We start from the raw sequence: 12,850 nt of genomic DNA, 5'->3' as shown, positions 1-12,850 counted from the left end.
TTGACCTTATGGGCAGTGCCACAGGTGTAACAGTAAAGTTGGACCCTTCTACTTCTTGTTTTCTTTAAACATATTTTCTATGGACTATGATCATTCTAAATAGGGTATTGCCCTGACGTGGTGTAATGTCCCAGAGTCATGTCATGAATGAAGGACACAACTTTGACACCAGACAGACACCATTAGCACTTGAACATTTATTCTGAAGATGATAGTAACACCAAGTGCTCCACTCTTTAGCTCAATCCCTTTGATCAGGGCATATGGTCTTTATTAGGCCATGCCCAGGTATGAACCCTTCATTCTGTCCAACATTCATGATCTTGTGTATGTTTTTCACTATGGATACGCATCTAATTTGTCTACTCTTATACATTGCTGTTCAGCATGATACGTCTAGCAACTGACAAGCCCTGATGCTGTTTTTTTATCTGGGTTTAGATCTGGCAAAGTAAATCGCTATGTTTCTTCAAACAGCGAGAGCAATCCGATCCTTCAGATCCAGAGAGAGCAAATCAAAACGAAAGTCTCTGTGAGAGCATAGTGTGTGTCTGCCCTCTGCAACAGTCTTCACGGAGATGGGCTGCTCGTCTCTTCAGGCGGTCGAGTCCTTAGAAACACACAGAGGTAGAGCACAGAAAACAAAAGCATCATAGTGCTAAATGAATAGAGAGGAATGCAAAGCGTGACATTTTCCCTCTTATTCAGGGATCCACACAGACTTGCACCACAACACAAAACCAGAGACGCAAACCTGTAAAATGATAGTGTGAGGGCAAGCGAGGCATTGGGATGCTTCCTCGCTTGGCCAAACATGGACACAGGTCCTATGATGATCAGTTTCCTTCACCCCTTCTTTTGCCTGCCACCATTATGCCCCCCCAGCCGCTTTTTCTTTTCCATCCATGTGCCATTAATGGGGGGGTGCCACCCCCTGCAACAGGCAGAATTGAGAGAGGGCAATGCAGCTGGCTTCCCCACCTGCCTTTAGGGGACAGGCCTCATGTAAAGGCTGCCAACTCAAGGCAGAGCGTCAACGTGTGAGGCTAAATTTGCTTCTCCCACAGATTCATCGCCCTGGCATCAATGGAACAGCACTGGGATAGCTGAGAGAATTATATGGCGCATGTTGTTCAAGCTTAGAGAGGCAGAATGGCCTGTGTTTAGAGCATGGGAATGGGACTCAGGTGATCAGCGCTATAATCTTGTCTCTGTGGTTGATTTGCTATGAGTCATCTACCACCTAACATCATTGCTTGGTGCCTCAGTTTCTCCAAGTGAAAAATAAGGGTCATTACACCAAGCCTATCCCAGTGGAGTGCTGTCAGGCTTAGCTGTCCCATGGTTATTCAGTGCTTTAGACCCTTGGATGGAAGGTGCTATAGACAGGAAAAGGATGATTATTTCAGCTCCCCCTTCCTCCAACCAAGTTTCCGTATCACCGTCTTTGTGTCAGTCCCTGGCCTCCCCTGAGCCGTGGTGAGAGTGCTGGGCAAAGTGGTGGTTTTGAGAAGTGGATCTATGGCCTTGCTGTTCGGATCCTTTTGCCCTATCATTTGTGCCTGGCTGAGTGCGCCCTGTGCCTACCGCTGAAAGCTGGGCAGTGCCTAGACTGGCCTGTGGAAGGAGCTAGCACACAGAAATAGGTCCTGGCCCAGTGAATCTAAGTGCGACCCAAAGATTTGGAACACTGTCTGGTTGATCTGGGCAAGCAGTTTTCTCTCTCTCTTCCCCTGGCCACGTCACTCCAATCCTGGGCTCGGACAGTTGGCAGTATAGGGGCCCACATGTCGCTTTGGTGCCTCATTAATTCATTCTTTCAGCGCTCGACCCTCCTCCCTGACAGAGCTGGGTGACGATTCATAAAATAACAAGTGCATCTTCTCAGGGGTTTGTGTGTGAATATTTGAGCTGTGGTCAGTTTCCCAAGGTGGCAAGATATCACTAGGGTAGGGGAAAGCCAGCTGCTGTCAACAGAGCCAGAGGAATTCTGGGGGACACCTCTTTTGATCTCTCTTTAGGAGCACCAGCACATGCCATTTCTCTACCTCTTAGTGTCAGAATGCTCTGGAGTGGCGTTTTGCTTGCTGAGTTTGAGTCTGGCATAGCAGCAGCCTGTTTGCACAGGATCCTCCCATGCATGGCATCTCAGAGGCACTTGTAGTCATGGGAAATGAGTGCATCTCAGAGGTGACCACCCAAGAAACTACTTGCCTGACACACTAAAGATTCCTATGCCAGCCCTGGGGGGTGGGGGAGTGCACATTGTGGCAGAGACCGAAGCTCAGGGGTGATCTTGCAACTCTTGCTTCTCTGGCCAATGGGGGCTGTTGCAAAGTGACCGCGTAGGGTGAAGGGTGCAAGATGAGTAGAAAGGTGAGTGCAGCTGTGTGTGAGCAGAAAGGGTGCAGCCATCAGCCTCTGCAGACACTGCTGGGACCAGACCAGGACTTAGGATGATAATGGACAATACTGAGTTTAGTTAGCCTGGCAGATGTACTCAGGGGCCACGGTGGGGTCAGAGGGTACAGGGACGTACACGTCAGATGATGGCACTCAGCCTAGGACTGTGCACTAATGCCACACTGCAGAACTCATCACAGAGCATGGGCAAAGCAGCCTCTCTGCTGGTTTTGTGGGGCGCTGGAATTGGAGCACCAACACTTCCACCCCTTGCTCCCAGGGCTGGAATTCGGTTACCTGGCGGGTACCAATGTGTAGCACCCACCAGAGGACAGTCCCAAGCGTAACAAAGCCGACGTGATCAATAAATGCATTTGTGACCCTGCCCCAGGGCTCCGCCCTCTGACCCGGCTTCTCTCCCTGTTTCTCATTCAAGGTTTATGAATCACAGGGTCCCATCCAACCGGAGATACCAGCCAACGGAGTATGAGCATGCAGCTAACTGTGCCACCCACGCCGTGAGTCACCTTCACGTTGCTTTGGGGTGGGGAGGCATGGCTGGCGGGAAAGGGGAAGTGTATGGGTCTCAGCTCCCATTGTGTTCCCGGAAAGGGGCTCGCTCCTCTCCCTGTTCCCTTACAAGTGAGTTCAGGGGCCATCACAGGTTGAATGTAAATTACATGTAGGGTTACACCTTCCTAACTGGAGCCTAAGGCCTGGGATGTGCCCAGCTGACACCTTGAGTCTGCATACCCAGTCGCCGCACACAGCCAGGAGCTGGTTTGCATGAGCTCGCTGTGTCTTCTTTGGTCTCTGGTGGCTTTTCGGTCAGAGTCCGGGCTCACTGTAAGTGGTTCTTACCTGACACAGATCATCTTGGGTGTCAGTCTGTGTGAAAGTGATCATGAAACGATTGATTTCCTGACTCCAAGGAAAGGAAGGAGTGAGAGCAGCTGAGTAAGGACAATGGACATCAAAAAAGCAGACTTTAAGGCTGAGGTGTTTAATGCCCATTTTGCTTCAGTTTTCACTACAAGGTTAATGGTGTCCAGATACTCAATACAATTAATATTAACAAGAGGGAAGGAACTCAAGCCAAAACAGGCAAAGAACAGGTTAAAGAATATTTAGATAAGTTAGATGTATTCAAGTCGGCAGGGCCTGATTATTTTCATCCTAGGAACTAAGGAACTGGTTGATGCAATCTCAGAACCATTCACAATTATCTTTGAGAACTCATGGAGGAGGGCTGAGCTCCCAGAGGACTGGGGAAGGGCAAACATAGCATCTCTCTTTAAAAAGGGGAACAAAGACAAACCCGAGAATTATAGACCAGTCAAGATACTGGAACAAATTATTAACCAATCAATTTGTAAGCACTTAGAGGATACTTGGATTATAAGGAATAGCCAGCATGGATTTGTCAAGAATAAATCATGCCAAACCAACCTAATTTCCTTCTTTGACAGGGTTACTGGCCTGGTGGATGGGGGGGAAGCTGTAGACATAATAGATCTTGATTTTGGTAAGGGTTTTGTGACAGTCCCACATGACATTCTCATAAGCAAACTAGGGAAATGTGGATCTAGATGAATTTTCTATAAGGTGGGCGCACAGCTGGTTGAAAGGCCATTCTCAAAGCATAGTTACCAATGGTTCACTGTCAAACTGGGAGATCATATCTAGTGGGGTAAGTTGTGGGTCTGGTATTCTTCAATATTTTCATTAATGACTTGGATAATAGAGTAGAGAGTATGCTTATAAAGTCTGCAGGTGACACCAAGCTGGGAGGGGTTGCAAGCACTTAGGAAGACACTATTAGAATTCAAAAGGACCTTGACAAACTGGTCTGAATTTGCTAAGATGAAATTTAATTAAATTTAGTGCAAAGTACTTCATTTAGAAAGGAAAACTCAAATGCACAATCACAAAATGGGCAATAACTTGTTGCCAGATGGCAAGTGGCTAGACGGTAGTACGCTGAGGGGTTATAGTGGATCACAAATTGAAGATGAGTCAACAAGGTGATGCGGTTGCAAAAAAGGCTAATATCATTCTGGGGTGTATTAACAGTAATCTTGTATGTAAGACACAGGAGGTAACTGTCTGCTCTACTTGGCACTGGTGAGGCCTCTGCTGGAGTACTGTGTCCAATTCTGGGCACCACGCTTCAGGAAATAGGTGGACAAATTGGAGAGAGTCCAGAGGAGAGCAACAAAAATGAGAAAAGGTTTAAAAACCTCTGAGGAAAGGTTAAAGAAACTGGGCATGTTTAGTCTTGAGAAAAGAAGACTGAGGCGGGAGCTGAGAACCATCTTCAAATATGTTAAGGGATGTTAGAAACAGGATGGTAATCAATTGTTCTCCAAGTCCACTGAAGAAGTAATGGGTTTAATCTGCAGCAAAGGGGAATTAGGTTCGATATTAGGAAGAACTTTCTAACTCTCCGGGTAGTTAAGCTCTGGAAGAGGCTTCCAAGGGTGGTTGTGGAATCTCCATCGTTGGAAGTTTTTAAGAACAGGTTGGAAAAACATCTGTCAGGGATGGTCTAGGTTCACTTGGTCCTGCCTCAGCGCAGGGATCCGGACTCAATGACTTCTCAAGGTCCCTTCCAGCCCTACACTTCTAGGGTTTTATGATCTTGCAAGCTGTTCGAACAAGGGGACGGCAATCAGGAGCTGTGGCTCCTGACACAGTAGGGGATCTGAGACACTTGCATAACTGGGCTTTACACATCCCTCCCTGTATCAAAGTAGACTGGAACAGGATTGGGGGGCGGGAATCTCATCCCACCAGCCAAGGAGGAGGGGAAGCTGTGGGGCAGACCCACTCCCCTGACCCCCTGCCACTTACTTTGACCTCTGCCTGCATCATTTTTTTTCCCCCTCCTCCACCCATTTTACTTCATGCAATGAAGTTATTTGGTTAGCAAAATCGACGTGGTTTGCTAAGAACTGCTCGCCCTGCACACCCCTACGGTCTCCGTGAAAATGGAACATTCCTTTTTCACAGCAGGAGATGGCCGTTGTGGCAAGATAAGAGGGCCTGGCATTGTTGGGGAATGGAAGGATCTGATTGGCTGAGAGTGAGGTAAGTACGGCAATACCGTGTGGCAGGGCGTGGCCTCTCGTGCGAGGCTGTCTCACCTCGGGCGCCTGGGGGAGGAGCAAGGCTTCGCATCCCCCCCAGCCCCCGAGGGATGGGGTGTGACCGTATAAGCCCCAGCCGGGAGACTGAGTGTCTTAATTTTTCAAAAGCCTGGAAGGATATTTTTAAGCCACGCCTGCTTCATGGGCCCGACCCCACAGCCCGGAGTCAAGAAAATCTCCCACGGGCCGTGGGAGAATTCTGGATGGGCTCGGGTCAGGCAGGGCGGGGCTCAGCTGCAGCGTCTGATCTTAGGAAGGGTTTCCCAGCAAACATCCTCGTGAAAAAGCCTTGGTCTTTTCGGGAATGCTTCCCCGAGAGTTCCCGCATTTAGCAGAGGAGAGCTCGACCCCAAGTCCATTGAGGCCACTGGGGAGACTTCTCGTTGGCTTTCATGACCACTGGATCAGAGCCTTAAATAAGGTGCAGAAAAGAGCCTACAGATTGCAGGTGGCAGCAGAATAAGAGACCTAAAGACACCTGTTCCCAGTACCTTCCCCCAGGTACTCTCTGGGGGGGGGCTCTCTCAGGAGTTAAATGAGAGACAGAGCCTTGCTGGAGGCATTTTCCATTCGAATGGCTTGCTGTGTGCTGTGTCCTGCAGACAGTACATTCAGTAGCAACTGGCAGATGCTAAACATAGGAAGAACTCCTTGAGAGTGAGCGCTATAGAATCAGCGCTCCAAGAGACGGGGTGGAAGCTGCATGGCGTGGGATTGTTAAAACTATACTGGGCACAGCACCAAGAAATTTAAGGAACTGCCCTCCATCGGTGGGGCCATGGGGGGGGGTGACCTGAGCAGCTTTCTGTGATTGAGTAACAGAGTCAGATGCTGAACGTCTGGGTTTTTAGCCACTAACTAGGCCACGCTCTGTCCCTTGGAAGCCGTATGTAAACAGCTCAGGGCAGCTTTGGGCCCTTGGCAGGTATATCAATCGGTCTCGTTCTATTAAAGCATTGTGAGAAATGCTTTCTTAGTCAGCAGTTAGGCCCATGGATACCAGCCAAGTGACGACTCCGGCTGTGGAGGAGTTATGGTGCGGTTATAATGTGATAATGCCATGGCTAGGAGCCAATCAGATTGCTTCATTTTTCCAACCCCCCTTTTTGAAGGCCCGAGATGACACCTGAGAAGCTCATGCATTCTGCATGGCCTGGGGTGACCTGGTTATTGTGCGGTTCCCCATTAAGCTAAGGTACAGACCGTTCAGCAGTTTTGCCTAAGCAAATTCTGTTATCTATCCCCCATCCCCAACCCCAGGGGGTAAATCGGGCAGGCAGCCCCTTGTCTCAGATTTACAACAGGATCCCCTGCTTCCTGCTTGGTGGGAATGAGAAAAATGACAGAAATAAAAGGAATGAAGGGAAATCTGTGATCTCTAATTAAGCACTTCAGAGTAGAGAGAGGGGGCACCAGGAGGGGGCTGTCTCTGACATGTAATGCCCAGAGACCCTTCTGCCCCACATTGGCATAGGCTGTGTCTGTGCCTCTCATCCCCAGACTCCCCTCTGCCCCCCACTGGAAGGGCTGTCTCTGATCTTTATCCCTCTATGCCTCCTCTGTCCCATATGGGGAGCGGGCCTGCCTGCGCAACCACACAAGTTTCCTGTGCCCCACTCTTGGAAGGGGCCCTGCTGACAGTAGCTCAGGGATTCCGTGGTGGTGGCGTTGGGGACTGGTGTACCTGTCATGGCGAGGGGGGGGTCTGAAATCACGTAGCTAATACAAAGCTGTGTCTGTCTCAGCCTCTGCCCCTCAGCTGGACTGGACAGATTCATCTGTAGATGAAGAGCCACCTGCAAGGAAATCAGGGACAATAGTTATTCCATAGAATGGTTATTCTCTAAATGCCCTTCTCTAAATGAATGAGCCAGAGATGGCCAATGGAGTTCTTCTCCCTTCCAGTTCTGGATCATCCCCAGCGTCTTGGGCAGCTCCATTCTCTATGTCCTCTCAGACGACCAGTGGGAGACCATCTCCGCCTGGATCTATGGGTTTGGCTTGTCTGGCCTCTTCACTGTCTCCACCGTCTTTCACACCATCTCCTGGAAGAAGAGACACCTCCGGTAACAAAGCCATTTGTCACTACAGGCCCCCTTCTCTGGGAGCAAATAAAGAAGGGTTTTGGGGGCAGAGATGCAAACAGCCAGGTGACTTTAGACCTCCAAGGGCAGGACAAAAAGCTAAAATGACCACCACTCCCACCTCAGTATTTTTCTGATCACTTTGTGTGGGCTTCTACCTCCCCATTAATCACGCCAGCACCTGTGCTCCCTCTCCTCCCCACACTCTCTTACTGAACACACACTCATTAGGGCTGATTGAAAATGGTCCCCTCACTCTGTTTATTGGCTCTGCTACTCGCTAGCTAGTGTGGATGCGAGCCGCTGCACTCAGCGGGACAATTGGGAAATTGGGTTTTCAGTATTTTACACAAAGTATCTTCTTTCTATGGAAAATTTTCCTAACCCCCAAGACCGAAATATTTGGGCCAAAAAACAAAACATTTGAATTCAGACATGCTGCTATGGTGTCTCGTGGGAGTTGCAGTTTGGTTGCCTGATGTTCCTATTCTCCACTATGGGCTGTGCTCCCCAACTGGACTCCATCTCCCATCATGCACTGTGGCTAATGGTTCCCATGATATACTGCCTATTCTCCGAGAGGAGACACCATGGTGCATCATGGGAGATGTAGTCTGACTAGAGGGCCTGACCTATAGAGAAGGATGGGAACATGAAGCACCCAAACTACAACCCCCATGTCTCATCGCAGCAGAATTTCTAAATCAAAACATTTTGATTTTTGGACAAAATATTCCTGTTTCTGGCTAACAGGGATACTGCAGATCAGGATCAAGGTGCAGTAGTGCAGAGAGGCAGAAGCAGCTCGCACAGCACCATACGGTATCCCTAGTGCCCGTCAGTGCTATCAAGTCCTACATCTTTAAGAATCATTATGTTCATCTCATTGATCAGTATGTTGCATCTTAGCATTTATTTAGTTTCCCAAGTAAATCCATTTGCTCCACACTGGCTGTAGGGTGACCAGACAGCAAGTGTGAAAAATTGGGATTGAGCTGGGGGGTAATAGCCACCTATATATGAAAAAGCCCCAATATTGGTACTGTCCCTATAATATTGGGACATCTGGTATAACTCCCTGCATCTGTTTGTCTGTCCCCTCTCTAGATCGGTGGAGCACTGCCTGCACATGTTTGACAGGATGGTGATCTACTTCTTCATAGCAGCATCCTATGCCCCCTGGTGAGTTCAGTGTGTAAGAGCAGGCCGATCGCCACTGGGATGCGGGAGAAGGAATTCAGAAAACAGCCTCACACTTTACATCCAGATTAAAAAACATTTTTTAAATTAAAAATCCATCTTGAAACCAAAGCCACAAGACCCACTTCTGCTTTCTAGCACTGGCTAAACTCTGTCTGAAGTCCATGGCTGTACATGCTCAACTCCTCAAAAAACCAGGCCACTGTGATTTAGATTCCCAGGGTTGGAGTGAGGGAGCTAAATGGACTCCCAGATTGGAAAATTCTAGCCCTTTTACCTCGCCCAAGGCAGTGCAAGCGATTGGCCCAGAACTCAGAAATACCTGGCGTCTCAGCATCGCCAGCCCAAAAATCATGAATCAGGACCCGAAGAATCCTGAGATTTTAAAAAATAAATACATTTGAGGTCTCTCTATTTTTTGTATTTTTTGTATTTGCCTTTTGATTGCTGAGCCTTTATTATGGTTTCAAGCTTCCTCCACAACCAGAGGGCCAATAACTTATCTTTTAAACGAAAGCTGAGATTCTCACAAAATCGCATGGCGTCAGGAGCTGGGGCTTTAAAAGGACACTAAAGACTATAGATGCAGGAATAAAATCACGAGAGTTGGCAACAATGTGTGATGGTCCCACGCTCAGACTTGCTTTCCTAGGCCGCAGTATTTTCCACCCGCTGCTCCCACCGACCCCCAGGAGTGGCCATCAGTCTTAGAATCACTCAGAACTCTGCCACGGGAAGTCTGGGTACATGTGCTTCACACACCCACCTCCGGCACCAGCAGCAGACCATCACAGAGCGATTTTACCCAGAATGAGGTGAAGGAAGCTGCTCCTTCAGCTGCATGAGTGATTATTCCAAAATCGGGCATCATATTTATCCTTAAACAGGCTTTATTTGTAAGACACTCTGGAAGGGCTCTGGCTCTCCGAGGCCTCAGCTGCCTTCCACAATGTTAGAAATACAAGGATGTACAGCAGTGCCCTGGGGTTTCAGCAGTGTGAGCTTCCTGTGTATTTCAATTTCCTTCCCTTTTTGGAGTCTTTCTCTCCTCCCGCATCCACAAGTGACTGCCTCTCAGCACAGATTTCAAACCCACTTCTTCCTCTTGCGGTTCTGGTTGGGTTCCTCGTGGCCAGTTGCTGTTCTTCTCTGCTTTGTGATGGTTCTTTCACATCTCACCCATCTTTCTATGGGGTTTTTTTTCAGGCTGAACCTACGGGAGTTGGGTCCCTGGGCCTCTCACATGCGCTGGATCATCTGGATCATGGCGTCTATCGGAACCATCTATGTTTTCTTCTTCCATGAGCGGTGAGCTTGTCTAGCCACTACCAGTCTATGTTTGTCTGTCATTCAAGGGGACTTCAGAGTCTCCCCTTCTTCCCATTTTCAATGTGAGTAGGCAGCAAGGAGGGGGCAAGTGTGTCATAAAGCAGTACCCTGTGCATTCCCCTCCCCCCAGCCCCTCTCCACACGCCCCTTGGGCCCAGTCACCATATGTCAGGGTTTGGCTTTTTATCAACAATGGAACCTGCGCGAACTGTGTGCTGCAGTTGCACAATTTGTCCACGTGGTGGCAGCAAAGAGTCACATGCGCCTTACAAAAAAGCCGGGGACATTTTCTGACGGCGCTATACATAACCCCAGGCCCAGCATCAGGACCCTGGCAGGGCCCTCCGACACCGTCAGCACAAAGTGCCAGGAAGAGAATGGCTGTGTGACACTCAGAATATTCCTGAGCCTTTGCGTTGCTGCCGGGCTTCCATCCACCCATCTCCATGCACTCTATAAACCTGCATGAACTCAGCCCCGCAACTCTCCAGGAGGTAGCCCTTCAACGCCATGGTGGTGGAGGCTGTAGAGCATCCCACACCAGACACAGCTGCATTTTGGGTGGTGGTTTTACAGACGGGGTGACTGTGACCCAGAAGAGTTAAGTGACCTGGTTAAGGTCACACAGTGAATCAGTGACAGGGAGTGATTTAGCACCCGTGTATCCTGGCTCCCAGACCTGTGTGTTAATCACAAAATCATTCTTCTTCTCTGTCATAGAGAGCGCAGGCCTTGGGCTCCTGGAGGTAGGGGTGGGCAAGGCACAGTCTTCCCCTGAAATAACCATTATCCAGCTACATACCTGTACTATTATCCAGTGTCTGCTTCCCCCTATGGAATATACTTTCTATATGTAGCATTTGATGATGTGTAGGGTAAAATTCTAGGTGCTGATCCCTCACCTGACTTTCATGGGACTTCGCAGGAGTGCAGGGGTTTGCTCGCATGGGGTCAGTTCAGGATCGGGGCCCTGCTTTGTGAGATCTTTGGGGCTGAGAGTGGGCCTTCTTCTATGTTATTCAGCTAGCACACAGTGGGCGGTACCATAAAACAAAAATGGTGTATCTTGGTCTATACAAATACATAGAAGCTGTCAGGACACTCCCACGAGCATGTACTCTGCTCAGGCAGACACGCCTGTGACAATGATCCAATGCATCGGCTCAGTTGTCTGGGGGCTATGAGGGAAAAGCCTCTCATTGGGGGACAAACAGTGAGCAATAGGCAATGGGGCTCAGTCTCATTTAATCTGACCTCCGATCGTGACAGGGGCCTGGGATCCTCCTTGAGCGCTCAGATCGAATACCCAGACTGGCTAGAAGGTGATTTCGGCCAGGGGAGGGGAGAGATGAGTGGGAAAGGGGAATACAGGACTGGGGGAAAAAGGTGATATGGGAAAATGCCAGTTCACCCTCGCTAGAATGCCTAGGGGAGACCTGCAGGGAACCCCTGGCTTGTGAACACATCCCTGAGGGATTTCTTCTTCAGATCCCTCTTCAAAACACAGCTTGGAGGACCAAGGCTGCTGTCTGTTTGGATGGCCAGCACTGTGGGGCAGGGGATGTGTCTCGCCTGGGTCTGTAAAACGCAGTGGACATGTGTGGTATGATAGATACTGATTGCGCTGATAATGTTGCCTCCTCCCCAGACCAGGGAAGTTGTGGTTTTAAAGCATGAGATTAAACCATTCCCCAGACGCCCTGCCTCCAATGAGCCTGTCTTCCTCCTTCACAGGTACAAGCTGGTGGAGCTGGTGTGTTATGTTATCATGGGTGTCTTCCCTGCCCTGGTGATCCTTTCTATGGTAAGTTCCTTGGCCCAGGAGATATGGGGGGCTCAATGCGCCGGCTTCTGCCCTCTGAAGAGCAAATCAGGCCTGGGCCACAGCTGGAATGGCTTGTCTAGCGTTACGCCCTGCTGTTAAATGTCTGCGTGTTTCAGCCCAGGGGTTGGTGGATGAAGAGAACCTGGTGTATTGCATATAGTGTCTCAAACCTGCCTGGCTCCCTCAGAGCGGCCCTTGGCTATCCCAGGACACATTTTGAGGGCCCAGCTGCGGAACTAGGTTCCCTAGTCTGGGCTCATAGTTTAGGCTCCTTGGGGTTGAGTGGTGCCATATAAATATGAACTGCTGGGCCAAATCCCTGCTGGCTGAAGTGGGAGTGACACTGCTTTCCCTCTCACGCCAGCCATTGCTGCCGCTAGTTGGCCTCAGGCGTGTCCTAAAGAAAGGGCCCTGCGGGAGGATCAGTGCAGCATCCCCCCACCACTGACCTTTCTCTCTCCTTGTGCTTGCCAACAGCCCAACCGAGACGGCCTTGTGGAGCTGATGGCTGGCGGGCTTTTTTACTGCCTGGGCACCGTGTTCTTCAAGAGTGATGGGCGCATCCCCTTTGCCCACGCCATTTGGCACCTCTTTGTGGCAACCGGAGCTGGCATCCATTACTATGCCATTTGGAGGTACCTCTATCAGCCTGACGCCCTGGAGGCCAAGACGTTCCGATAGGCGCCTTACGGACACACGGCATGCCAATCAGCGCTCGGAGCGAGATTTCCCAAGGAGCTTTGCTGTGATTTCCGGCCACAAAGCCATTCCCAGGGCCCGCTCCCCTGATGGGAGGGAGTCTCTGGGGTCCGTCTCCAGCCAATGTCATGCAGACGGAAGAGCCTGAAAGGTTTATTTTA

At 49.7% G+C, this 12,850-nt stretch overlaps 1 protein-coding gene across 1 annotated transcript; it reads left to right on the top strand.

Moving 5' to 3' along the window:
- Window positions 1-280: 280 nt before the first annotated feature.
- On the top strand, window positions 281-12,850 carry MMD2 (monocyte to macrophage differentiation associated 2). The gene is made up of 7 exons (XM_067534192.1): window positions 281-288; window positions 2,840-2,921; window positions 7,458-7,618; window positions 8,744-8,818; window positions 10,043-10,144; window positions 11,900-11,969; window positions 12,468-12,850. Exons 1-7 carry the CDS (start codon window positions 281-283, stop codon window positions 12,669-12,671), a joined length of 702 nt encoding a protein of 233 aa, XP_067390293.1. The 3' UTR covers window positions 12,672-12,850.

This window comes from Emydura macquarii, unplaced genomic scaffold (genome assembly GCF_026122565.2).
Source record: "Emydura macquarii macquarii isolate MOO-44397 ecotype Brisbane River unplaced genomic scaffold, CSIRO-AGI_Emac_v2 contig_3390, whole genome shotgun sequence".
Taxonomy (NCBI): Eukaryota; Metazoa; Chordata; order Testudines; family Chelidae; genus Emydura; species Emydura macquarii.
Note: the sequence above shows the minus strand (reverse complement) of the source record. Positions and strands in the feature narration are given on the sequence as shown.